Source organism: Branchiostoma lanceolatum, chromosome 14, assembly GCF_035083965.1.
Source record: "Branchiostoma lanceolatum isolate klBraLanc5 chromosome 14, klBraLanc5.hap2, whole genome shotgun sequence".
Classification (NCBI taxonomy): domain Eukaryota; kingdom Metazoa; phylum Chordata; class Leptocardii; order Amphioxiformes; family Branchiostomatidae; genus Branchiostoma; species Branchiostoma lanceolatum.
In genome coordinates this window covers 1,224,966-1,252,860 of record NC_089735.1, presented here as the reverse complement: position 1 = coordinate 1,252,860, position 27,895 = coordinate 1,224,966, and the positions used below count along the sequence as shown (strand labels likewise).

The window sequence follows — 27,895 nt, the reverse complement described above, 5'->3', positions numbered from 1 at the left end:
CTGCTGTCTGTTTGGGAGTTGCATAAAGGGTCAAAGGTTACAAAACACTGAGGAAGCTCAGCTCATGATCAGCCGGTCAACATTTTACAGCGTCTCTCTCAGCCTATTTCTCCGGCCCTGCTGTACTTCCCGCAATGGCGCGAGTCCTGATCGTCGGCGCGGGGCTGACGGGCGCCGTGAGCGCGTGCCTGCTCAGACGGGAGCTGCAGAAGGCCTGCAGCATCGTGGTCTGGGACAAGGCGAGGGGCGCGGGTAAGATAGAGCGGAGTTGTAGAATAGTCTCGCTACTCTTCTTCTTCTACTACTCATGCATGGTGGACTTAGTGTTTAATAGCCGCGTCGGCTGTTGCAGGGCTTCTCTTGCCTCGCAGCCGCTACAGTCGAATCAGTATATGTAACGTTAGGGGTCCTTCTCGGTATGTGTGGATCAAACCTTACAATTCCTCTGCTTAGTTTATTAAAGCCATTGTTCTTGAGAAAGGTCAGCGTCTTCTTTGCAGTTGGAGTCAGAGTTGTTGTAAGTTATGCTCCCAGGCTGAGGGTATCTATGTTGATTGCAGGAGGTCGAATGAGCACCAGTCGGTGCCCTGAGGACCCACAGTGCACAGCTGATCTAGGGGCCCAGTACGTGTCTGCCACCCAAGACTACGCACAGTCACACGCCAGGTATACTCAATTGGTAGCGACTTCGCAGTTGAGCCTCCTGTTTCCAATTAGTTGGATCCAGGAGACCCCGGATGGAATCCCGGGAAGGGTATCCTTGTCGGAGCTGCACCGTCTTTCGGGAGAGACGAAAAATGGGGGTCCTGCAGCTGTGTACTCTCCAAACAGAGGTTGAATGGGCAGATGGTCACCGTTTTATCATATGCCATTTTGTTGTTGTTATCGACGGCAAAAAAAACGGCATATGATAAATGATCGTCACCAAAATAATATGATAATATGATAATGATCGTCACCAAAAAACGGCATATGATAAAACGGTGACGATCTGCCCATTCAACCTCTGCTTGGAGAGTAGGTCCCGTGTTCGAGGAGGTGCCTCGAGCGCGTTACAACAGCCTCATTACTCACATGGGTACAGGCTGGCTGAAATGATACAACCTGGTGAATAACAAACACCCGAGGAACTTTGCTCTATTATTATTCATAGGTTACAAATTCGAACTACTGTCTCTGTATTTTTTTTTAGCCGGCATCAGTATTTTGTTCATCATATGGGAGAAGATCATGCACTAAAAGTTGAATCATTTTTATAGACTATGTATATCTATTATTATATAAAAGCCTTGAGTGTTGCTTTCTTCCCCAGTTTCTATGATGACCTGCTGGGGGCCGGGGTCCTGAGGCCACTGTCTGCGCCCTTGGATGGCGACCGCTCCGACCCATCCACCAGTCACTACGTGGCGCCGGCCGGCATCAGCTCCGTGGTGAAGCACTTCCTCAAACAGGCAGGTGGGGGACGTAAGTCTGTCGTGCTCTAATGATCAGTGATTGATTAATTAATTAATTGATTGGTTGATTGATTGATTGATTGATTGGTTGGTTGGTTGGTTGATAATCTATTGACTCTGATTTATTGGTTGATCTTATATATAATGAATGGTACTAGTAGATGATTGATTGTTTGAATTCCTGATTCATTGGTTGATCTAACCGATCTTATTGATTGATGGATAATTAATTTCATTTCCAACATGTTAGGAAAAAGATGAATGAGTGATAACATTGGAAATGAATCTTGTTAGCTTAACTAGTATATATATAATGGTTGACAATGTCCATTTCTCCTTAGATGCAGAGGTGCATTTTGGACATCAAGTATCGGAGATCAGAGAACAGCGCGGCCCGGGCGCGGGAAAGTGGCACGTGGTGGCGCAGAACGGGACGGAGGCGGAGTTTGACGCTGTTGTCCTGACGATGCCCGTGCCTCAGATTCTGGGCCTCGCCGGGGTCAAGGCACTTCTGGGTAGGGTTACTGCAGATGAAGCTAGTCAATTCATTTGCTTGTTAAATAATAATAATAATGTTTTTCTTTTATTGGTCAGCAATTACCCGCAATGGCAGCCTTTCTACCGCTGAATTGATGCAGGGTATTACAGGTTTCACACACTACACAACATATATATAATATCTTATCCACACTTGCATTTTGTCGAACTGTCGCAAGGGTCTGGGCGGCTGCCATTCGGCGCCACCAGGTGACCTCAATACGGCTTTCCCCAAACGAAGTCAGGTACCCATTCACGCCTGGGTTGAGTGAGGAAAGTCGTGTAAATTGACTTTCCCAAGGGCACAAGATCGGTGACATGACAGGATTCGAACTCGGGACCTCTTGGTTCTAAGTCGAACACTCTGCCGTTGCGCTGCACGACCCCACAGTTTTGGGGACATTTTAAAGTAAAAGTAGAGCAGGGGCCAAGACGAAAACAGAATGCTTGGAGGGAAGCCTGAATCTAACTTTCAGTCCATCTCGATCCAATAGGGAAGGAAACTGAAGTGCTGGGACAAAAACAAGTTATGAATTGCAGATCAGATTGTTCAGATTCTTTGATTTTGGTTCTCAGAGTTAAACTTGATAAGATTATTCTTCCTTTTATGCACAAATTGAAAATGTGCATGTATGTACCCTAATTTCTTGCTCCAGAGAACCAGCCATACGGCTTACAAAATCAGTCATAAGCCTTTTTATTTGATGTTTAACTGTAGATTGCATGTGTTATTATGGTTGTTTCAGAGGACCAGCCATCTCAGCTGGCCCAGCTGCAGAGGGCCTCCTACTCCTCCCGCTACGCCCTGGCTCTGTACTTCTCTCCAGGCACCAGGCTAGACACGCCGTGGGCAGCTAAGTACGTCAACGGGGACCCCTGTGTCAGGTTCCTGTCAGTGGATAGCAGGAAAAGGGGCCTCGGTGAGTCGCTTCGTTTTATGTTTTTGTTTCTATTTTACTTGAATAGGGCAGTCCTCACTACATTTTATCTTAGAATGCTCACTATACGCAGATATGCGCAGATCCCTTGTAAGTCCCATACAACTAGACAAGAAATTTCTTTTACTCTATGTTACCTGATGCATTTAGCCCATACTGGGCATGAATATGCAATAAAGTTCATTGTCATTGTGTCTAATATGTGCTAAGCTCACACTTGATATTTTAAGATCCAACCTGTATGCAAGTACTGTACTTGGAATTACTTTTATAAACCACGTTTTCTGAACTGTTTCCTCTATATTTTTCCTCAATCTTTTTGATATCAGTGATTTAAATGATACAACCAAAAAAGACATGTATTTGAAACACTCCTTATCTACTAGCTAGTCTTATATTTTTTGCCTTGGACGACAGGTTGCAGTCTCGATCCTGGCCGAGCCATACCAAAGCATTTAAAATGGCACAAAGAGCTTTCTCCTCTTACATTTGTAGTACCGCTGTGAATGTTGTGTGGCCCAAGGGCTAGAGAAAGGTAGATGAGAGCTGCCCTACATGTGTACATTTGTATGTACCATGAATGGTGTGGGAAGGACATTCACCTTTGTAGATTTTGTTTGATTTTCTGAATCAAGTCTGAATTGTAATTGCCAACACAACAAATAGGACTTGGATTTTCGAGTGATCAGCTACAGTCTTTGTCAAGGAATGAGCAATCCACTGCTTCTGTGACATCACAAAAATTTGGTTAATTCCAACTTTTTGTGCTGGCAGAATGACTCCTACCAACACAGATAAACTTTCAAGTGAAGATTTGTTTGATGTTGTTTCCCCCAGATGGCCCCGAGGTCGGTCCAGCCCTGGTTGTCCACACGGGAGTTCCCTTCGGTCTGAAGCACATCGACCAGGCGCTGTCAGAGGTTCAACCAATCATCATGCAGCATCTGCAGGACGTGTTGCCAGGGTTACCGGAACCAATCAGCATCAAGTGCCAAAAATGGAGATATTCTCAGGTACTCATGATCGCTCATGTTCCTCAGTGCTAGAATACTGTATAGAGTCTACTAGAAATCATGTTTATTGTTGGAAGTCACCACCACCGTGTAGTGGTATTGTATCATTCAGTACCCAGCCGTCCTTATTCTGTGTCAAGAAAAGGGTTCATTGGCATTGCTAAGGCCACACCAATTTAATTTCTTGGTTAACGGATTTTTATTTTCCAAAAATAAAAAATAAAATAAAAAATAAAAATCATGAAAACAGAAGGCTGTTTTGAAAATGAAAATCTGTTAACCAAGAAATTAAATTGGTGTGGCCTAACAGTGCTCTAAAACCTGATGAGATGCTTCTTGCTGGTAGGGATTACAATCGTTAGAAGGGGATGTTAAGCCACTGGTCCCATATTTCAGAAGAGACACCCCAGATGGTTAAAGAACCACTTTAAAAGTGGTGCCTGTGTTGAGCTTATGTCTTTCTTCCGTATACTGTATTGTAGAGTTACCTTTGCATTCCTGCATTCATGTAAGACATGTGAGTGCTTCTTTTCCTTATTTTTATTTTACTTTTCTGTGTTTAACAGGCAAACAGGTCAGTTATTCTGTAGGAGATTAGCACAATATCTTATGACAAATCATCAACAACAAGTGCTAAATTTGGCAACAACAATCATTATGCAGGGGTTTTTCTAGAAAAATTTAACAAGAGGGAGCATACACATGCGAGGGAGAGAATTCTATGTATTTATGGATGAATTGATTGCTGAGTGAAGGCTTCATGCTCATATTAAGCTAAAATCTGAATTTGACAAGGGGGTGCTGGGCTGAAACAAGAGGGTGCAGCGCCCCTCTTTCCAGATTTAGATGAACCCCTGATTATGGCTTTCCCGTGCTTGAGGAGAGCCACACCTCGAGCATGTTAAAAAACCCACCGCACTTTTCGAAAAGAGTAGGGGTCCTTCCCGGTGTGAGTGGTTCAAAACCTACAGTCCTATGGCCGCACATGGGGCAATTGTCGCATTGAGGTCACCTGAGTTAGCGCCGAATGGCAGCCGCTCCAGAGTGAGACCCTTGCGATCCAGCCCGCCAAGTGTGCGCTCCTCGCAATTCAGCCCCTGGCTGCGAAGAGAGAGTAGTCGGCCCACCCAATAATAATAATAATAATAAATGTTTAGTGTGGCGTCTGTGTAGCACAGTGGCAGAGCATCCGGCTATGAACCAATAAGACCCAGGTTCAATCCCCAGTGGAGTACCCAGACATGTCCGGACATGCACCCAGACGTTGTGCCCTCGGGAAAGGCACTTAACACACATTTCCCATGTCCTAAGCCCAGCAGTACATGCAGTAGGGTTTGGGTTGGCGTTAGGAAGGGCATCCAGCCGTAAAAACTCTTGCTACAAAAAAGGACTTGCACTTGATGAGGAGTTCTGGGGCTTCCCCATCCATGTGCAAGCATGTCTAACCCCCAGATGATGGGGAACAAAAGACGTTAAATTGGATAGAGAGAGAGAGAGAGAGAGAGTTTCACATTCCCTTCTTAATTTTTTTCTGCAGGTCCACAAGCCAGTGGAAGGCAGCCCGGGTTCCCTGGTGGTGAGCAGTCGGCCCCCCCTGGTGCTGGGGGGGGATGCCTTCTCACACTCCAACTTCGACGGCTGCATAGAGTCGGCTCTGTCTGTTGTCAGTCAAGTCAAGGAGCTGCTAACAACCAAAAGTTGACTATAGAGTGATAATTCATCGTGTTGTATCGATAATAATTATCATGTTATACTGAATCATATATGAAACCACATTTATGCTGGAAAATGATAATAAAAATCATCTTGCCTCATCAAATTTTGTTTGACTATATATATGGCCTCCCCAAGGAATGGGATGTACAATACAGTCATGTACCATCTCGCTATCTTGTATCTATCAATGTGATGTAATCCACAATATTAGTGTTGAAAACACATGAAAGTAGTTTTGTGTTGTCACCTCTCTACCCTCAATATTACTATGACTATGGATAGAGCACTGGGAGAAGATGCCCTCTATTCACTTTGATGGCTGTATAGAACCTTGAACGAGGACATCTGTGATGTCATCTCGGGAGACAATGAGTCCTCCTGCCCCACTCAGTCTGGTCTTCCATTAGCGATCTCAGCTCTGTTGTTGAAATGTCACTGAGCCCAGCATCCCTTTTTAGATTGTCAATGAGGGTCGTGCGGTATAGAGTCGGTTCTGTCTGTTGGTACCTACATAGCCATCAAGGAGCTTTTAACAACCAGTGGTCGACTGTAGATAATTTATCATGTTGTACTATAAATGTCAAACTTTTTTGTGGTCATTTAACCCTGTCGTCAGGAGGGAGAGGGTTGCCTAATAGCGGGCAAGCTGCTCGACATGGTAATGATGAGATTTTGTCAGCTTAAGAAGGCTTTAAAGAGAATTTTTTTGAAACACCCTTGGTCTGCCTCTACTGTCAGCAGCATTCCTCAGGACTTAAGTTATATGATTAAGTCTTTATGTGAAAAATGTTCAGGTATTTTCTGTTCCTCAACAACATGCCTGCTTTTTGTTTCTATATGATTATGCAAAGTGCATTGATCAGCTTATGACTTTGGTTCTAGATGTCTGGCAGCCAGCTTGGGTCTACTCACCCCATGGGCATCAACATGGCTGTGGCTGTCTGTATTCAAGCTTTGTTTTCCTTCAGTCTACATGTAGTTCTGAAGGCATTGCTGACCAACATATAGACATGTTTAAGTCTTGCCAGCTTAACATGTATGTTGAGAAAATACTAGAAAACAACAGAATCAGTGAGAGTAATGTCTGTTCACACTGTGAAAGTTTATTTTCAAAAGAATGTACAGTTTAAGAAAATCAAGACATCATCCATCTTCAACCCCATTACTGTTTATGTTTTGACAGTTTTCTTAATTTTCAGGTTCTAAAACCACGTCTTTGGTTTGACCAAGTTTTACCATTATCACCAAACTTAGTAATACATAAATTAGCAACATACTCTTTGTAATACTCCATCTTTGTAAAAGGTAAAAATAAACACATCCTTCTTTTGAGGATTCTTTCTGAAACTACTTGGATCACACAACTGATCATGGTGACAAAATACTTTTTGAAGAGTTGACCAACATTTGACAGAACACCTCAAATAAAACTTCTATTTACAAAGTAGAGAACAAAACAAGTTTATCTTCAGGCAATCAGCCAAGCAAGAGTAGAAAAATGATACTAAATAGTAATTTACTAAAGATTTTAACAGTCAAAGGTGCCCCCTTCGGGGCACAGTCTACTATCATAGCAAGCTGATTACTGGTTAATTAGGAAGTGTGCTTTTCATATCATAAGCCAGCTTGTACGCTTTATTCTTAATTTTCTTATAAAAATTACTTATCATCAATGATATACGATATTACAGTACCGCTTGTCCCTGCTTCCTAACTGTCTAACCAGTACAAATTCTATGCCAAACAAATTTTATACCCCAAAGACTATGTTAAACCGAGCACACACATGTACAAAAAAAGACAAAATACAAAGTTAAATTTAAGCTCTTTAATAAATCAAACTCAGGCAAGAATGTTGTTAGTCCTATGTGAATAGTACAAATTGTTTTAACAATACTTCTGCCTTTATACTGTGTAGCAAGCTTGATTCTGGTATTTTATCAGCACATCAGGACGAAATGCATTTAATGTAAGACTTAACATTATTCGCACATAAGAGATCTTAGCTAAATATTTCACTCACACACTTAGTCCATAACAATGCAAATCACACCATTCATGACCATATCACTCTATTATATTATGTTAAAATAATTTTCTCTTTACTTACTTAAGCTGCTTTACTGAGCTTAGCTGAGTACTTTGCTCCTGAAATTTACAAGTTACAGAGTCACAGACTGCTGTAAATGGAAAACACAGTCAAACAGTGCAGGACGATAATCTTCATTCAATGTATTACAACTAGGTTACAATATCGAGAAATACCAGATATTGGGATGTCCATCTTACATCTTTCATCAGCGCCATCAGTGAATGTTTACATAAGACTCTTCCAAACAAGGCACGATTGCAGCAACTACTTAATTTGTGTTCTAAATAATCAATACTACCAAATTGTTTGTTCACTGATGAAGGAGATAGCTGTTGATACCAGGACAAAGAGGGGCAGGTTTCGGCCCCCTATCATTTAATTCTGGAACTGCAAGGGTGTTTGTCAGGTATTTCTCAATACCGTAATCCAGTTGCATAGATTGGATTGAAAATATCATCTTCAATTCCTGGATGACTGATCTTCACAAACGTAGTGGTGAGACCACGTGGATCGGACTAGTGCACGTCCGCAGTTCTCGTGGTCTGCTCAGACTGCCCCCCCGACTTGTGGTGACCGACGTCCGTCATCCCCTCCGGGAGGCTGCCACCCCCGCTGGACAGCTGCATGGACACAATGGACTGTTCCAGGCCGGAGTCAAAGGTCGGGCTAGTGATGCGGTGTCCGACCTTCTCAGGCTCCAAGGTCGCTGGGGGGACGGGAGAAGAACAGGTCAGGAAAACCGACAACAGAGAACTTGGTTTTGTCACTTTAACTGAAATACTTCTAAATGGATACACAAAACACAGATTGTCTATTCCAGATGATAAGGCCACATCTACTTTATTTGTCACTTCTCAGAGACGTTTTACATGTAATTTTAGCAAGAGGACATCACATAAACAAATGGCTGGGGTGCTAACATGTGCCTGACCCTGTTCACTTCCTGAAACTGTGTGCACCAAAGTAAACTCTTTCCTCTGAGATTCTGTTTCCATTTTGATCTTCACATCTAGAATGATTTCTTTAAATTCGCGAACCAAGAAATCAATGTTTGATACACACAGAGTGGAATGCTGTCGGTTATTTTGCAATTGCAGCTAATCTAAAAGCAGAAACTTGAGGTTCTTTAATCATGTTTGTGTATAATGCAGCAGTCAACTGGCATGACTATAGTGAGTCTGTTCCAGTCCTTACCTGGTGCAGTTGCCGTAGTAGCTGCTTCTGTTACCATGGAAACCTCAGGCTTGCCTTTGACGGCTCCATCGAGGATGCTGATGGCATCGCGGCGACCAATTTCCTCCAGCCCTGCCCGTAACTTAGCAACCGTTCCATCCATCATCTAAACAACAACATGTAACTTAGCAACCGTTCCCGTTATCGTCTTAACAACAACAACATGTAACTTAGCAACCGTTCCCGCCATTATATTAAACAGAAATTTGGGAAAGTTAAGGATTTCTGGTATATCTCATCCAAGAGTACTTTTCTAGCTTGCTTTTCTCTTCCAGCTCCTTTAGAATGTGTATCTTAGGCTTAAAACTTACTAAAAATTCAAAGTTATCCTGCATGCTTAAATTTGTAACAGAATTACACAGCTTAGGTTTGGCTAAGATATGCCTGTATGCAATGTCGTGTGTAAGATGATTCAGGCATACAGCAAAAAACTACAACCAATAAAAAGTAACAAACCTCAAAGTTCTCCAGAAGAGCAGTGGTGGGGCTGGGGCGGAGCTTGAAGGCGTTGCTAAGGTTACCGAGGCCCAGCCGTTCCGCCAGGGCCGCCCAGTCCCGTCCGGGGTTGTCCTCGTCAAGTGCCTTGGAAAGGAACAGCCGTGACGTGCCGTCCAGTGTGCTCAGGTCCCCAGTGCCTGTGAAAATGTCAACATGATTATCTTAACTGTTGATATGAACATTGCTGTCAACCTTATTTTCTATCAATGGACTAGGACTTTTCTAGTATTATCATTTATTTTTTTATCTATTACATGATGAATTTGGTTACATGCATGAATGTAACTGTATGTTTACTAATTGTACATGTATGCTACTTTGTGATATCAGTGACTGTAAAGCAGTGGTTACATTTCCTTTTGTTACAAGTTGGGCTACCCGAGTTAAACACGACTGAAGTGAAATGAAATAAATTGATTGCCTTGCCAATATGTGCAGGGCTTGTGGAATACATTTCTGCTAAAATTAAATCAAGATTTTTTTGTAAAACGATATCAGTGACTGTAAAGCAGTGGTTACATTTCCTTTGTTACAAGTTGGGCTACCCTATTTAAACATGACAGAAGTGAAATTAAATGGATTGATTGCCTTGTTGATTATAGTGTGAAAGATTTTTTAAATGCATTTTTGCTTATTATGATCAAGATTTGTTTGTCAAAGGAGTTGTTGCTGACCTTTTGTGTGTGTGAAGTGCGGCACGTCAGGCCGCTGGTGTTTGGGGACGTACGGCTTCCCACTCAGGATGTCCCTCATCTAGGGGAACAGGAGGACATTTTAGTACTTAGATTAGACAGGAACACATTTTCTGACAGAAGGAAACACATTTTCTAAACAGATTCACTTCATTTCTTTAACTTAGAGCTTAGAGCAGAGGCTAGGGCAAGGGACAGGACTGTTTGGAGGATCCTCCTGGAAAGCAAGGGGCCAGTTTCTGGCCTGAGCACGTAGGCAGGTAGGCAGTAGGCAGGCTGAGCTTACAAAATATCAAATGATACAAAGTAACATATTTCTTTTATATATGAAACTCAGATCATGGAAGTCAAAGAAGAAAAAGGGAATATGATCAACGCAAAAGTGACACCCTCATGTTGTCATGTTAGGCTGATGCAAAGATCGGAAATAGAGCCTGCTTTTTAACCCTCAGAAATAGATCCTTCTTGATCTGTTGAAACCAAAATCACAAAAATCATCAAATCAGAAATATCTCAAAATATTCCAAAAGTTACCTCATCTGAGGCTGCCAGGTCCAGTGGAGTCTGACCCTTGGCCTCTGCAACCTCTGACCCTTGACCTTCCTCCTCCTCGTCCTTGGCCTCGTAGTTCTCGAGCTTGGGGTCGGCGCCGGCCGCCATCAGCAGAGCCGCCATTCCCAGCATGCCCCTGCCGCTCGCCACGTGTAGCGGAGTGTTCCCGTCGAAGTTCTGGGCGTCAACGTCCGCTCCAGCCTGGAGGTACAGAAAAACGTGTTTAATTAAAGAAAGGACACGCTACAACTAAGGACTAACTAAGTATGAATAAAAACAAAATAACTAATAAACACTTAGTAAGATCACAGCAAGGATAGAACTAATCAAAAGCATAGTCCTCAAGTCAGAGTGGAGAAAGCAGTCCACTGCTCACCTCTAGTATATATTTATCACCATTACAACTAGAAAAGTAGCCCATGGCTTTCTCTGCACCAGTTATATTATGTTATCCTTTTGCCTAAAGTCAGACACAGTTTACTGACGCATGTATGTTTTTCCTATGTTTTTTATCATGTATTTGCAATTAGCCCACGGGCATGAACTTGCAATAAACTTCTTATTATTCGCAGTTTTCCTTATATGTGTGCAAGTGAATGAGTAAAAAATGGAAATGAATAAAAGCTCACCTCGAGGATGAGGTAGCCGGTGATGGCCAGGTTCTCGTTCTCCACGGCGTGATGCAGCGCGGTCCGCCCGCTCTTCCCATCAGGCACGTTCACGTCTGTCCGCGCTGTCACCAGTTCCTTCAGTGCGCCCAGGCTGCCGGCCATCACGGCCAGGTGCACAGGGGTGAAGCCTGCAGGTAGGGCGGGGAATCTTCATCATCAGGAAAAACAAGCAGCAAAAGAACTAAAGGATTCCGCCATTCAAGTACATCTCCAAAACGTTGTGTTGAGAAAAGCGTTGTATGCGATGGACAAATTCTTGTTTGAGGTACGATCATGGTGGTCAAGGGTTAACCTGTGTCCAGTTGTTGACTTTGCCACTGATTATTGATTGATACAAGCAATTTACCAGCCAGGCTGATCTCTTGGAGCTTCGCGCATGCACATCAGGTTCTATTGACATGCTGGTTATGCTATATGAAGGCTAGATTTTGTAAATCCACCAGTGTTGGCACTAGCATTTGGTCTTTCTACACAACAAGGAAATCCTATAATTCCTTGTATCTTCCTAAATCTCAAGTCTGTGTTAAGTGTTGAAACTCAGTCTTCTCACCCTCGAAGTTGTGTGCGTTGATGTCGGGTGTGTTGGTGACGCCGGGTGCCTGGGCAGGGATGTTCCGCAGGATGGCCTGGAGACTCTTCTCATCACCTGTAGGGGGGAGGGGGGCACTCACCTTCAAATCACCTTCAACTTATTCTCAACTATACAACTTATCATATATCTCACAAAATATAATATAGTTTTTTTAGAAACATTTCATCAATCAATTTCTATCTATTCTATGCCAATTAATAATAATACCAATCCCTAATTTCTAGATAAATAGGTCCTTTCTACCATTTTCCATTACTGTCCATATCTCTCAACGTTGTCATTTTTATGCCTTCAATGTTTTCCTTCCATCTTATTGGATGATTCAAAAGTTTGTACTTAGGGCCTCTTTACACCTACGACATTTTAGAGTCGTGCGATCATCGTCGTGGGCGACGTCGCCGGCGACGGTATTTTTTGGCCGTCTAAAGACGATCAAAACAATCGTACGACGGCAATAAACGGGAAATCCTCGAAATGTCGTGCGACCACCTCGGACCCAGTCGCACGACGTTCAGCAGGGGGGCCTGTGGCTGTGTTTTTCTCGTCTAAAGAAGAATCGTCGCCGGCGACGGAAGTGGGTGATATGCTAATAAGCCTACAGCGTGCTGTTTCCTGTCCGGGAAGGAAAGTTTCTATCGTTTTCTTTGTAAATATGCATGCGGTTAGCAATGGAAACATATTTTTCTCATCCGAAACCGGTTATTCCGGCGCGACGCCCTGCTACCAGTGGCTACTTCTCCTATTCCCCTATTCCTCGATCCCCGGGACATCCCCGGCGGCGGCCACGAACTTGGGTTAAATCCCGTCCGTCTCTGTACCAGCCTCAATCTCTTTCTTTGTTGAGCATGGTTCTCAACGTCTCATCTGCAGGGCAACAGTTGTTGCCAGATCTGAGTTGTTGCAAAGTCAGTAAAAGCTTCATCTTTTGATGAAAACAAGCGGTTCCCCCGCCATTTTGAATTTGAGCGCTAGAGTTCACTTTGAGTCACACGCGCACATCAATGGAATTCTGCGCCACGGGGGTCCCATGATATTTCCTGACCGTGTGTCTAAAGAAAACCGTCGCCTACGACGATGATCGTACGACCTTATAACATTGTAGGTCTAAAGTGCGCCTTAGTCTGATTGGATAATTTGAAAAGTTTCCTCAAGCCTGATTGGACTAAGTGTTCCCCCAGTCCGATTGGATAATTTGAATGATGCCTTACCAGCCTTTGCCGCCAGGTGCACAGCTGAGTTGCCATGGCGATCGGGCAGCCAGGGGTTCGCTCCGCAGCGCACCAGCAGGTCCGCCACCTGGGGCTGCTGGGTAATCACCGCCAGGTGCAGGGGAGTCTGGGTAAAGAACAAACAAGGGTCATGATAAAGTTTTTCCATTTAGAAAATAAAGGATAAGATGCCGCTCTGTCCTATAGGTCAAAGGTTAAGGGTCAGGGTCACACTGGTCACAAAGGTAAAAGGTTAAGCTTCAATTGGACAGCAGTGGTTGTGCTTGTTGATGACCTACATGTAGCTAGGAGGCAAAGTCAGGGACATATGATAAACAAAGATTAAACTTTGTACAGTTGTGTTTGTTAAAAACTCAATAAAAAAATCAAAAGGTTAAAGGTGAAGTGTAACTGACCTGTCTGAGGTGGTTGTACTGGTTGATGACCCGGAGGTCAGGCAGGGTCAATGTCACGTGCAGCAGGTTCTGTACCACCAGGGGATTACTGTGGATGATGGCCAGGTGCAACGACCTGCAAAAAAAATCACAGTTTCAGGTTAAGATGCAGTTTTTTTTGCTTAAAAGACAGCAAATTCTATACAGTACACCATATTGTCTTCACCAAAAGTTTATGTAACAATCAGACAAATGTTCTTTTCATGCTATGATGCAAGAAGACCTTTAAGAGAGTCAGAGTAGAGGTACATTGTACACAATTTCATCACTAACATCCAGTGAATGAATCTTCAGAGTATCATTTAGGAAGATTAGCATGTTTCAATATAATATTTATGTAATTCTGGGCACTTAGACGGCAACACATGAGTTAAGTTAAGTTAAAATCCTCCCACACAATAAGGTGTATAGGGCGGTGCCCATCCCCGTTTCATAGCCCTGGGCCACACTATGGTGCAATCACTGCAGCAGGGGGCTAGTCCACTGGCAGTGGAGTGTGTTTAACTTCCATACTGTTTCAGAAGTATGTACCATTTTTGTCCAGAGGTGTCCTACCTGGGGCTTGAACCCCGGTCCTTCTGGTCCAAGTAATTTGAACCAGATGTGGCTAGTAGCAGAAGTGCAGATCACTACAGTGGCATATCTGTAAACCAGAAAAATCTCTTCTTCTTAGTTTTCCTTCACAGGCCAAGATTACTGATAGTTGTCTGCATCAAATGAAGGCCTGGGAGGTTTGTGTTTAGTCTGTGCTTTAACAAAGAACAGAAGAGGAACGTACGTGTCTCCCTCGTCGTCCTGCACGGCGGTGAGATGGCGCTGCACGGCCAGCAGCATGCGCACGTCGCCCGTGATGGCGTAGTCACGCAGAGCGTTCGCCGTCCGCTCCGCCAGTTGCCAGGCAACGTCCCCGTACTGCAGGGCAGCACGGCCGGGTTCCGCCGAACCTGCAACAAAGCATTGTGATGAAGATCTGATTTCAGTTTAAGGTCTCATTCATGAGTTTTTTCGCCCCATAGGATCACATGTTATAATACATGTTTTATATATGGGCGCGTTTGTAATGAAGATATAGAAAATGTGCATTGAATGTTTTTCATTCCATGTTGAGACCATTTACCCTAGATTATGTAAAAGAATTGACAACATTTTCACTACACACAATCTCTTTTGATAGCAATTACAAACTGCACTTGGCTACACTCCCAAAAGACATTTCCAGCTGTAAGCGCAGGACCGAATCACACACACTGCCCGGGCTGTGGCTGCCGAACTTTGCCTGCTAATTTCTTCAGTTACAAACAAGCTTTCATCAGTTGAACGCTTGATATCAGCTGGGCTAGCTAAAAGGGTCCACAAAAGCTAAAATTGTCCACATACAGTATTTATGTGGACAATTTTAGCTTTTGTTTTGGTATCATGTTAACTATTTTCCCTGTTGAACCTTTCTGCCTGTCACAGTGAAGTCTCGGGTAACAGTGAAAAACAGAGAAAGAAAACCATCTTAAACAGTTCAAGATTGACAGTAATTTCCGGCTGTACCTTTCTGTTTGTCAGCGGGAGCAGGTTTGGTGAAGGCGCTTGGTTTCCACGGCTGCGGACCCAAGCTGACGGCCTGCCCCTTCAGACCTGCCTGGGAATCCCCTCCGATGTGGGCCTCGCTCATCGCCACCGAGTCCTCCGTGGGGGCGGAGTCCGTGATGAGGTCATCGTCGTCGGGCGGGGCACTGTCAACAACCAGGTCATCATCCTCCTCGGGCTGTCTGATTGGCCGATCCACGGAACCTGGGGTGTGGTGAAATGGGCAAGGTCAAACATGAGCCAAGGTCATGAATACAGTATGTCAGAGGTCTACATATTAAACACCCTGCTTACTGATAGAAAACAAAAGTTTTGAGAGAAACATAGAATTTACAAAATTTGACATCCATAAACAAGCTCTTTTAAATGATTATGTGAAAATTAACTGCAAATCCAATAATACAGAACCCTTCAATAATCAATGGCCAGTAAGAAATGTAATGGACACCACAGGGTTAATCTCTTATGTGGAACAGCTCATCTTACACTTGACCTTGGCCTTACCTTGATCCTTCATGCCGCCCCCTCCGCCGTATGCCTGGAAGGCACCCCCGCCTCCAAAGTGGAATGTTCCACCGCCGCCAACGGTGCCACCAAACCCAAACCCACCGCCGTACATTCCTGTAGCACAATATATGGGTTATTATCACTTTTTTGGACTCAATTCATACGTTTTTTTTTCATAAAAGTTGTGCATTTTGAAAGGTGGTACGTTTTTTAAGCTCAAAACATGTGATCTACAGTATCTACTGCTTACTCACTTTAGATAATTAGAATCTATCAAAACTACCATTCAATAAATAAAAGACAGGAGCAATGCATGGTATTTACAAAGTGAACACCTTTCTTTATATATCATAGTTCAGAACATAAAAACCAACTAGCCATTTTCATGCAGATGTCTAGGTATTTAGGTCTTCATTAAGTCTATCTGCCGAATTTCTTTAGACAAAATCTAGGGGAAAATAAAGAGTAACTCACCTCCAGGCCCAAACCCCCCTCCTGCAGTGGGCCCTCCCGGCGGCCCCCCGCCTCCGAAGTGGGTGTTGAAGTGTGGAACGGTCTTCTTCCTCTTCTTACCGATCTCCTCTTTGTCTGTAGGGGAGATGAAATCACATCAAACAGAAATATGCAGTATTCTATTCTACTTGGAATATACCAACACATGTCCCTGGTGCTGATCACAATCCACACACACACACACACACACACACACACACACACAGACACACACACACACACAGACACACACACACACACACAGACATAAGCACAGCTGTCCTTGGTGCTGAACACCATCCACACACAGGTAAACACACCTGTCCCTGGTACAAACACTTTGAGTTAAGACTGCAAATGTTACCTAGGATAGCTTATGCTTATGAGTATAAATGAGTGATGATTGCAAAGCATTTGTCCCTTGCATTGAAAGCTTAAGTTTCAAACCACATACCGAACTGTTGTGGCTGTAGGTGAAAGCTTAGGAAAGCTTATGGGTCTAAACTAACAAGTACACTGACTAATGATTGTAATGAATCTGTCCCTTGCATTAGAAGTTGTAGCTACGTACCAAACTGTCAGACAGGATAGTTTAATATTATGCAATATGCTTATGAGTCTGAATAAACAAATACAACGAATATCATTTAACTTTAATCGCAAGGGAAAACTGCTTTACAATCATTATCATCATGATTGCAAAGCATTTTTCAAACCGCGTACCGAACTGTTGCGGCTGGTAGGTGAAGGGTTTGGGGTCGCTGAGTTCCCCGTCGGACTTCCTGCGGAGCTGCACGTGCACGCTGATCGGTCTGTCGATCGCCACGTTGTGGTACGGCGGGGTCTTAAACACGATGGCAAACTGTGGAGAAGGTAAAATATAGGAACTTACAAATGTACAAGAGGCTGTAGAATAGCTGTGTAAGATAAATACTAAAATAGATCAAATCTGATGAGGAAGCTTCATAAGGATGTTGAGGAAGATGCTTTTAAATTTTTTTTGGGGGGGGGGTAGATTTTGTTTTATTCTCTCGAGGGCTTTTCCACCATTTCAAAAGATAAAATTTCCGCAACCTATCCCATGTTTTCATAGTTTTAACAACTCTATTTATTCATTCATTTCCCTACCTGCCTCAAAGGACTTCATAGGGTCTGAATGGCACCGTTTTATAGTGGTTTACCAACCAAGTTGATCACCAAACTGACCTGTCTGTGGACGTCCGCAGGCCCGAAGTCGCCGTACGCCTCCCACTCCGACCCGCCATTGGTCGAATCATCGGCCTCCTCAAAGAAACGCACCTGGATGTCATCTGTGGGAAAACATCAGTCAATGTCAGCTTCAGCTTTTACTTTTGTTGCAGCAATTGACGTATTATGGGACACTGGAACTATCTTTCTACCTTGTTTGAGAACATATACAGGATTTAAATCAGCCCTCCATCTTGCACACAGTTATATCATGTTTGTTAATTGAACAGTAAGGCTGACAACTGTTTGAAGATTCAGATCTTATTCAAAATGTGATGTTATGTGGCATTGGACCATTACAACCTTACATTCCTTAGGAGGATGAGGCATTTCCACAGTTAAAGCCAGGATAACTTAATGTTCCATTTGACTGTGAAGAAACAGTCATGTCACAGCATTTTATGTCAGGGTGGTGAGGTCACATGAAGGTCAGGTCAAGCAAGGTCAGGTCCTGTAAGGTCAGGTCAGGTCATGAGAGGTCGCTCACCTTTCTGCACCTTGTCACACAGCAGGAAGACCTCGTCGCCGCCGGTTACGCAGCCGGAGTGGCGGTCCATCCGACAGATCTTCAGCGTGGAGGCGTTCGGGGCCTCTGTAGGAACACGGGGTGACAATCCATGACATCATTACGTGAAAGCTTTTCACAAGTTTCTCTTGGTTTGCAGAGAAGATAAAATATAGAATAGACTTTGTTGACATTTTTATGTATACATAGAGACTTTATAACACAGGTTGGCCTGCTTACATGTTAGTAAAGACCTGGACCGGTATCCAAGGAATGCTGATTATACTTTCATAGTTCAGGATTTATCCAACGACAGGCACTATTTCCAAGAATGCTTCAAATATACAGGAAAAACTTCGTCTACTAGAATCACGTTCTGTCAATTGGCTCTAAGAGGTTATATGAAAGTTGAACTTGTAGAATTTCCTTTAAGTTTCTGACAGAAAAACTTTAAATTTGAGACTACTTGTGCCATGTAAAAACACATGCCCTTTGGAAGGCACAAAAGGTTTTGCCGTTAAAACATGTGTCCGGAGTTCAGTAAAGCATCCAATTCTTCTTGTAGCAAAGAAGAACATGTTGTTGATACATACTGCTGTCGAACACAGCGTCGGAGATGACGGGTGTGAGGGTGCGCGTGTACGACCCGTTCTCGTCCTGCAGGAACGCCTGGAAGCACACCCGCACGGCGCTCAGGTCCATCTGCTTCGCCTGCTCCTGGGACTCCTTCACGATCTGTTTCTTGTCTTGTTCTGAGGCAGAAAGATGTTGTTAAGTGTTAGCTAGTATATCAATACATGTTCAATAGATACAAGCCTCACTCGCCCTTGCCAAACTATCGTCTAATGTAACATTAATGCCAGAAATACATATGCAGCACTAATGCTTGGTTAGTGCACACTGCCATGGTAATGCTGGCATTAATGCTCTGTTCCAAAGGGACAGAAGAATTCCAGCATTAATGCCAGATGCGCTCAGCTAATGCGCGTGTAGTGCGGCCTTAATGCTACATTAGACAACAGTTTGGCAAGGGTGTACCAGAGACTCCATCACAATGTAGTACTTGTCTTGCTCTAGACAAGCGCCAGATTGTGATGTAGTCCGTGGTCCTAACTTGTATCAGCTCACGTTCTTATATTGAGGAAGAATCAAGAAACAAAATAGGAGGTACAATTCACAAATCAAAATAGAGCATGTTGAAAATCCAGAAAGAAAAGACAAGCTTGATCTTTCATCAAAAGTGTGTCACTGATCGACAGAATGAAAGACTGATAAACAAAGTGAAGAAACAGCGAGGGATGAGCGCTCCCCACCTGTGATGTACTTGTTACATTCGTCCTCGTTCAGGTTGTCGAAGTCAGGGATGATCTTCCCGGTCTCCTGGCAACGGCGGGCGGCAACGAGCTCCTTCATCTTCCTCTTCTCCAGGATGGCCGGGACGTTCTTCTTGGTCACGTGGAGGACTCCCAGGTTCGGGAACCTGGTTTTTACAGGAGAGAAGTTTTACAGTCATCAACTATTATCAGTAAAGGGAGGGGACAATCTTCTTGGTCACATGGAGAACTCCCAGGTTTGGGAACCTGGTTTTTACAGGAGAGAAGTTTTACAGTCATCAACTATTATCAGTAAAGGGAGGGGACTTCTTCTTGGTCACGTGGAGGACTCCCAGGTTTGGGAACCTGGTTTTTACAGGAGAGAAGTTTTACAGTCATCAACTATTATCAGTAAAGGGAGGGGACTTCTTCTTGGTCACGTGGAGGACTCCCAGGTTTGGGAACCTGGTTTTACAGGAGAGAAGTTTTACAGTCATCAACTATTATCAGTAAAGGGAGGGGACGTTCTTCTTGGTCACGTGGAGGACATCCGGGTTCGGGAACCTGGTTTTTACAGGAGAGAAGTTTTACAGTCATCAACTATTATCAGTAAAGGGAGGGGACATTCTTCTTGGTCACGTGGAGGACTCCCAGGTTCGGGAACCTGGTTTTTACATGAGAGAAGTTTTACAGTCATCAACTATCATCAGTAAAGGGAGGGGACATTCTTCTTGGTCACGTGGAGGACTCCCAGGTTTGGGAACCTGGTTTTTACAGGAGAGAAGTTTTACAGTCATCAACTATTATCAGTAAAGGGAGGGGACGATCTTCTTGGTCACGTGGAGGACTCCCAGGTTTGGGAACCTGGTTTTTACAGGAGAGAAGTTTTACAGTCATCAACTATTATCAGTAAAGGGAGGGGACGATCTTCTTGGTCACGTGGAGGACTCCCAGGTTCGGGAACCTGGTTTTTACAGGAGAGAAGTTTTACAGTCATCAACTATTATCAGTAAAGGGAGGGGACTTCTTCTTGGTCACGTGGAGGACTCCCAGGTTTGGGAACCTGGTTTTTACAGGAGAGAAGTTTTACAGTCATCAACTATTATCAGTAAAGGGAGGGGACGTTCTTCTTGGTCACGTGGAGAACATCCGGGTTTGGGAACCTGGTTTTTACAGGAGAGAAGTTTTACAGTCATCAACTATTATCAGTAAAGGGACGGGACGTTCTTCTTGGTCACGTGGAGAACATCCGGGTTTGGGAACCTGGTTTTTACAGGAGAGAAGTTTTACAGTCATCAACTATTATCAGTAAAGGGACGGGACGTTCTTCTTGGTCACGTGGAGGACTCCCAGGTTTGGGAACCTGGTTTTTACACGGGAAAAGATCAGTGTTACAAAAAATCATGGAGTTTAAGACATGTGCAAAGGCAACTCTTTGGGAGCTTTTCAGAGGCAGGCAATCAAATTCCAAAAGATGAAAAAATACTATTTTGATAGAACACATGGATAATAGATGTTCTTCTAGCTACAATGTCTGAAAGAAAGGTTGGGATATATACTCTGATAACTGATATGATTCTGCTTCAGGAAAGCTCGGAATCAAAGCACACCCAGACAGTCCTCTTAGAGTCTTTCTAGTACACAAAGGTATGAATGGCTATGTCTGTGGACTAGGTAATACACATAGGCTATCTGAACAATTTAAAGATTCTGACGAAGACTTTTGAATAGAAGGTCGAAACCGGTAAATATTTGTGTCTCAGCCGTCATCCTTCTGACGCCCATTCAACTATGAAGAATTTAAAGGAATCACCACAAGAAGATTTTTAGAACACCAGTTCTTTTCAAAATACAATGACATTCCCCCTGGTCCTTAAGATAAGTTTACATGGAATCCCAGTAGAAATTTGGAGCCAACCACTTCTCCAGGGGCTGGGTGTGTATCCTTATCTGTATCTATATAGCCGGTATAACCGCCATTAGGCGTAACACACCAGCTTCGCAGGCACGCGGCGCGGCAGCAGCTGGTTATATTACACCGAACGGCCTGTTATACACCTAGTCTTTGCAGAACTGAATCAGAACTGCCGACTCACGTCGCGGTCATGTCCTTGGGTCCGACCTGCACCACGCAGAAGCCGTCCTCGTTGCACTGCTTCCCCACCAGGTAGTGCGCGTGCGGCCTCGGCGCCTCCTCATTTGTCATCAGGGTCACCACGATACGCGCGTAACCTTGGTAACCCACAATCTGAATAAGGGGGAAATACAGAAACTCAGTACATGTGTCAGGCCAGACTATACATGTGTATGTTGATCACATCACCTGTTTTCTCTCCCCCTCCCTTAATTCTAACGGAAATGTCAGATAAGGGAATAAAGAAATTCTGAAGGCATCTTTTACTAATACACTTACACAAATAATGTACAAGGTATTTGATATTACATTTAGAGATCTTCATTGTTCAACTCTTGCACATGAAAATGATTATCTAAATAAGAAGAATGCTTAGCCTTTGGTCAATCTTTCTCATTAAAAATGTTCTGATGCAAGGTATTGTTTGGTTTGAAAAGCATGATCACAAAACATACACAATAATAATATACAAAAAAATGCTTTTGGAATGAATCATGACATGACACATGTACATCTACTTTACCTGGAAAAGAATCCTTTTAGCTCATGAGACTTCAGAGCTCATTCCAAGTACTTGGGACACTTGTAACTGGTTGAAAAAGAAAGAAGAAAACATGATACATACCTTGACAGCGGGGTATGTTTTCCTGTTCTTCTCGCTGTGGATCCCTGGGATCCCGCCGTGGGACGGGCCCTCGCAACCGTAGCGGAAACGGAAACCCCGCTGCCAGGAGAGACAACATAGAAGTCAGGCATGTTAGTGATTATATTTTACATGTACATCTTATAAACTTAATTTCACAAACTATTAAGTGCATAAACTGTTGACTAGCTCTGTGAGTCTAAAATCTAAGCTAATCTGACAGTGTCTAGTATTTAGATAAAACTAGTATGTGAACACATAATGGTCAGCATGTTAGTGATAAAATATATTTGACATCTACCTTTCACTGTTCTTGACTTAATTAGGGCTGAATAATTAAGAAATATGTGTATCTGACTTGCTCAAATTATCAATTAAATGTGTTCACTTCTTGGGTAGATTATAAAAAAGTTATCACAAGTTAGAGCAAACTAATGAGGAAATGCCATTCTATTGGTGATAGATTTACATACGAGAAAGCACCCAAGAAGGGCTGCTACATAATATCATAACATATGTTATTGTACAGATTTGAAGAGGGAAGTTGTTACCGATTTGGGCTGTTCGGTGATTTGTAGGCAAGGCTGTCCCTGCATCCCTGTAATACACATCATTGTTGTCAAACACACAGAAATATGTAGCCTGGAATCCATCCTATTTAGCTTCCGCCCGCCAGGCAGCGGAGCTTGGGTAGCGGGCGGAAGCTAAATAGGATGGATTCCAGGCTAGAAATATGGACTTATACTTTGTAAATTGTTCCTATCTGTTTATGATATTTACATAATTAGTCAAAATTTAGCAAATCAAAACTCAATGATCTAAAAAATAACTATTGCTTGTAACCACAGACTACAACATGTTTTGAAAGTTTTGATTTGAATTTGAATAACATTCAGTCAATACTTCTGACACTGCAGTCTTATATGAAAATTACAAAGGGCATTGGTGAAATTTCTATCAGATTGGTTCTACATGTACTTTGCACTGCAGCAGTGACACCAAGCTGTAGTGCAAAGTAGAACCTGATTCGCCCTAGGAAAGGCTGTAGACAGTCACCCAAAATGTTTACAGTACTAGTGTAGTACAGGTATATTTTTCCTGGCTATGTCTGAAGATTGACTCAATACCTGCGCCAGGTGAGTTACTTACCTGACGTTCCGTTCATGGCGTGTTGAATCCCCGTCATCTTCTGTAGAAGGCTGATGTCCGGCGCGCCGTCTTCCCCGTTAATTATCTCGTTAACGAGCGCCGCGGGCAGTTCCACCGACTCCAACGTGTCTGTCATGGTCGCCGTGATGCAGAACCAAACACGTCAGTTTTTAACGCTCAGTTTCTGTTCTACGTACCTCACACCCAACTAACAACGACGGAAAGGTATCTGTGACAAAGAAAAAACAAGAAAGAGAAAAAAAATGTCAAGTTAATTTGCAAAACTCACCTTGTTTGCCTCTACTTTGAGGGGATTTTGAGGAAATGTTGTGAAGAAATCAGTAAAATGCCTCCTGTTTATAACTAGAATGTAACTACTGTGGTTCCAGGGTGGGTTTTAGAAAGGGGAAGTCACTGACTCATTTGCATACCCGGTGGAAATCCCCACAAGCGTCAGGCAGTATTTCTGGCGGGAGGCAATGACGTCACTAACTAAACAATAGCCTACTACCTGCGTGTCAGACTGTGCCATTTTCTTACCTTACAGGGGTAAAAAGAAAATTTACAAACCCTTCCCTGGGGTTTCTTCTTATTATAGCAAGCAGGACCTTTACTTTTAATCATCTTATCTTTCAAATGTGTTTTTTTGTGTGCATTTTTGTTGCCGCTGCGCATGCAATTCTATAGGAAATAAAAAAATATTTCACACCCCTTTTCAGACACTAAGATTGGGCCATCCCTCCCAGTTTGGGTGTAACAGTAGGTCAGGTGTAGAAAGGAGAAGTGTTTGATGTGTAGTTTTAACAAGTGTCAGGAAATTACACACTCAGGTGGTCACAACAGTACATTCAACACTTCCTTCTTGTTTGCTCACAAAAAACTTTCCATGTTTTTCAGTTTCACAGTCTGAGTGTCCAAATGCCTGATGACTAACTATGTTGTCATGTCTCTTTGTGGGTGAAAATTTTGAAAATCAGGAAAAATCAACCAGATCATCATTTTTAAAAATCAGGTGTCCTTCAAAAATTATTGATCAATTTGATGCAAGTCTACGGCAGCAAGGTTTTCTTTTCCATCTTTAGGAATCTCCATCAATATGTGCTTTTGACAACTGCTAATCAACTTGAAAAGATAGGGTAGCTAATAGCACAGTGACACTTTACTACTACTAGGCTTCTAAAAAATATGTCATTAGACAAATGTACATAGAATCTATGAGATGTTTTCTTTGCTTTTGTATTGATTAATGGATCTGAAAGTCACTGACCTCAAACAACCTTTAACTTATACAAATCCTGTCACCAGTTGTTTGCTTGTACACCTGTGTCATCAAATTCCCCCTAGTTAGTCTGGAATGTCCCACCAAAATGTTGTAACATTGAAACTGAAACTATAGTTGATGTTCAATCCTAACAGCATGCCGGCACTGGCAACCAATGAGATCTGGGTGACAGTAAGTTCCTGACTGACAGACCATAAGACAATTGCAACTTGAACTCTGAGTAACGTTGAGTAACGTTCACAATTCTGTTTTACTAAAACACATCGTCAGAGAGTGCCTGTCCCTTTTCTTGCAAGTGTGGTTGTTGTTTAATGACTGCTTGAGGTGTCAAGAACTACCTGGGGTGAGATATGCATAGTAAGGTGTGTGGGCTGAACCATGATATCTTACACCTGGTTGTTGTTCTTCTTCTTCTTCTTACTTTTTATGAGATTATGATTCCCCAAACCCAGGACTGTGCATATCTTCCATACGACTATCTCTCACTCATTCCTACAAATTGTAGTCAGCATTTTAGTGTAAATTTATCACTTTGTTTGTTTGTTTGTTTGTATTGCATACCCGGTAAACTGCATCAAGGCGTAACACACCAGGTTTGTACTGACGAGTACAAGCTGCATAACTGGATGATATTTATGATCCACTCACACCGGGAAGGACCCCTACTCTTTTCAATAAGTGTGGTGGGTTCTTTAACGTGCAAGAGGTGTGGCTCTCCTCAAACACGGGACCTCCATTTAACGTCTTATCCGAGGGACGACCCTAACCGAAGTTAGGTACTCATTTACACCTGAGTGAAGTGAGGAAAGTCGTGTAAAGTGCATTTCCCAAGGGCACAACATCGAGGCATATCGGTGGCTTCGAACCCTCTCGGTTCTGGGCGAAACACCTACCGATTGCGCCACACGATGCCACTTGATCTGAGAACGTCAATTTCATCTTGACTGACCTAAGATTTGTCTGAACCCTTTACTCATGAGCTCAAATCGGCATGCATGATCTTTGTGATGTGATGATCTTTGAAACATTTGATACCTCGTACTTTTGAAAAGTCTGGCCAGTTCATTCTCTTCTTATAAAGTCCAATTATGGGTTGCAAAGTCCCATCCAAAGGATCCATTCGGAGATCTCTGTATCATCTATGACAAGATACCTGGGAATCGAACCCTGGCCCTTTGATCCACAAGCTACCTTTCTAACAGGTGGTCCTCTTCATGATTACATACATGTACTTTTACATGTGGTACAGTGCTTTTAGATGAACGTTTCCACCAGAAAATATGAACTTAATATAGCTTACTTGTGCAAGTTTCTGACCAACATACCCTTTAACGGCCTTACTCATTTTGTTACCCTGCGTCCATTTTTTTAAATAAACTCCAACTCAATATAACGTTACTGGTGATGTTATATTACAAAAAAATCTATACATGAACATGTCAACATTTCAGACACATGAAGTGATTAAAAACATCTCTCATCACATCCAACATCTGTTGTCTCCTACACCCTCGCCCATCCCCCCTACTGGCCTTATAAACACATGCAGATCATCAGGAATAATTAGGAACTTTTCCTCGAAGAAAATAGAAACCTCTACTCTCGTGACAACAAATCTAAGCGTAGCGACTTGCACCCCAAGGTATCCAGGCACAGGAATATGGTACTACGACTATTTGCTTTCTCATCAGACACCTACAAGTACGCAGGTCGTACTTCTTATGATCCTAAACTCAGGGTGGTACTCTTGATCAGAAACCTACAAGTTCCGAGAAGCTGAGATCCTGCAGTGCACGATATATTCAGGTATGAATAGTAAACACTAGCAACCTATAACAGCAACAAATGCGATTTATCGGAGCTGTGACTCACCAAGATCGCGCCCAGATCTCCAGAAGCGGCGTAAAACCCCGTTAGTTTGCAGTTCAGGAGTATTTCTGGACTTGGACGTGGAAAAACACTTCGTCAGACTCCCAGCGTAAAGTCCCGAAACCTGGGAAAACCCCGCATTTACAGCTCGGATGTGATTGGTCAATTTTGGTCAGCTGGTGTAGAATGGAAGCCTGTGATTGGCTGGAGGTGTGGAAGTGCCCAAAATAGATCTGCGTCACCAGGAAGTGTTCCAGGCCAGGTAGGGCTGGCCGTGTATTAACGCCCTCGTGCAGTTTAATATAAAACTGCAAGCAATGATCTGTCGGTCTGCGCTTCACTAAAGTAACGCCAGTCGGCGCTTCCACACGGCTGCAAAAAGCAGGGTGCAAAACAACCTGCTGATATTGGCATTGTTGGCAAACGTGGTTAAAGTTTAATTTTGGACGAACCAAGTCTGAAAAGTCGGAGGTAAAGTTTGAAAAGGCTTTTTTCTACTAAAACGTTTCAGCAAGAAGAAGTAGAGACGGCTTTTTGCCACACTGCACAATCGGTTTAATGCACAATCGGTTTAATGCAAGGGTACGTACATTGTTATACGACAGACAACTTACAGTCTTCCAAGCTACTCCTGCCCCTCTCCCCCCCTGATCTTTAACACATGAACTTGCCGCTTCTCTTGGGCGGACATTTTCCTGAAGGAGCACACCTGGGCACAGGTGCGCCGAACAGAACAGGTGACACTTTCTAATAGTTTTCAGCATATGATACTGTAGTGGATAATTTGGTGAATGTCGTGAGTTTTGGGTTGAGGTTGACTTACTCCCCCTGCAGAAATTAATTTGTCTAGTTCTCCTCGTCATCGGGGCCAACCCACTGTGATAGTCTTTGGCTAGTAGGGTCCCCCTGGCGGCGGTATGTAAGGCTACAGACAGGGAACAGGAAAGGCAAATTCGACTGCAGATAGTTCACAGGATAGTAAGTGGTAAAAACTAGGTAACGGGGAATCAGTGGAATCTAAACACGATTTACTTCAACTTCAACTTCAACTTCAACTTATTGAACCCCCAGATAACCCCGCGAGGGGCAAAGTAGGGGGGGGGGGAGGAGGTCTCAGGCTAAGGCGGGCAGGCCTCCAACCTGGCGCGGTATGACTCAACGGTGGGAGCCGTAACAACCGCGCCAGGCAGGGCGTTCCACTCGGGGATGGTGCGGGGGAAGTATAAATATTTGTAAGAGTCTGTTCGGGCGTAAAGTGGTTGAAATTTGAGCGTGTGGCTTCCCCGGGTGCGCCCCTGAGCTGGTTTCAGTAGACTATCTGTATTAATATTGATGTGGTTATTAAGCAGCTTATAGAAGATGGTGAGGCGGGCGTTCCTCCTCCTTTCCCAGAGAAGGGTCCACTGCAGGTCATTGAGCATTTGTGTCACGCTGCTAGTCTGCCGGTAGTCATTCAGAGTCACTCGGCCCCCAACGCGTTACAAACGCTTTGATCGACGGAGAGATATGTAATTACGTAACGCT

The 27,895-nt window shown here is 43.4% G+C and overlaps 2 protein-coding genes across 4 annotated transcripts; one reads left to right on the top strand and one right to left on the bottom strand.

Annotated features, from left to right (window-relative positions):
* The first annotated feature begins 26 nt into the window (after positions 1-26).
* LOC136449072 (renalase-like) lies at positions 27-6,993 on the top strand. 2 transcript variants are annotated; one of them, XM_066448875.1, is made up of 7 exons: positions 27-252; positions 561-666; positions 1,313-1,455; positions 1,796-1,969; positions 2,738-2,911; positions 3,767-3,942; positions 5,480-6,993. In XM_066448875.1, exons 1-7 carry the CDS (start codon positions 135-137, stop codon positions 5,642-5,644), a joined length of 1,056 nt encoding a protein of 351 aa, XP_066304972.1. In that variant the 5' UTR covers positions 27-134; the 3' UTR covers positions 5,645-6,993. The 2 variants fall into 2 exon arrangements, with proteins under 2 accessions (XP_066304972.1, XP_066304971.1); XM_066448874.1 differs by lacking the exons at positions 27-252; positions 561-666 and having other exon boundaries at positions 1,258-1,464.
* On the bottom strand, positions 6,737-26,506 carry LOC136449071 (nuclear factor NF-kappa-B p105 subunit-like). 2 transcript variants are annotated; one of them, XM_066448872.1, is made up of 23 exons: positions 26,375-26,506; positions 23,221-23,449; positions 22,623-22,669; positions 22,054-22,152; positions 21,391-21,542; positions 19,295-19,461; positions 18,575-18,733; positions 17,964-18,068; positions 17,435-17,538; positions 16,952-17,090; positions 16,211-16,324; positions 15,734-15,850; positions 15,191-15,433; positions 14,430-14,595; positions 13,613-13,727; positions 13,197-13,323; positions 11,947-12,042; positions 11,355-11,524; positions 10,708-10,926; positions 10,156-10,234; positions 9,440-9,618; positions 8,945-9,089; positions 6,737-8,456 (listed from the first exon to the last, which is right to left on the bottom strand). In XM_066448872.1, exons 2-23 carry the CDS (start codon positions 23,354-23,356, stop codon positions 8,266-8,268), a joined length of 3,069 nt encoding a protein of 1,022 aa, XP_066304969.1. In that variant the 5' UTR covers positions 23,357-23,449; positions 26,375-26,506; the 3' UTR covers positions 6,737-8,265. The 2 variants fall into 2 exon arrangements, with proteins under 2 accessions (XP_066304969.1, XP_066304970.1); XM_066448873.1 differs by lacking the exon at positions 26,375-26,506 and adding an exon at positions 23,510-23,632 and having other exon boundaries at positions 23,221-23,349.
* Positions 26,507-27,895: the final 1,389 nt, after the last annotated feature.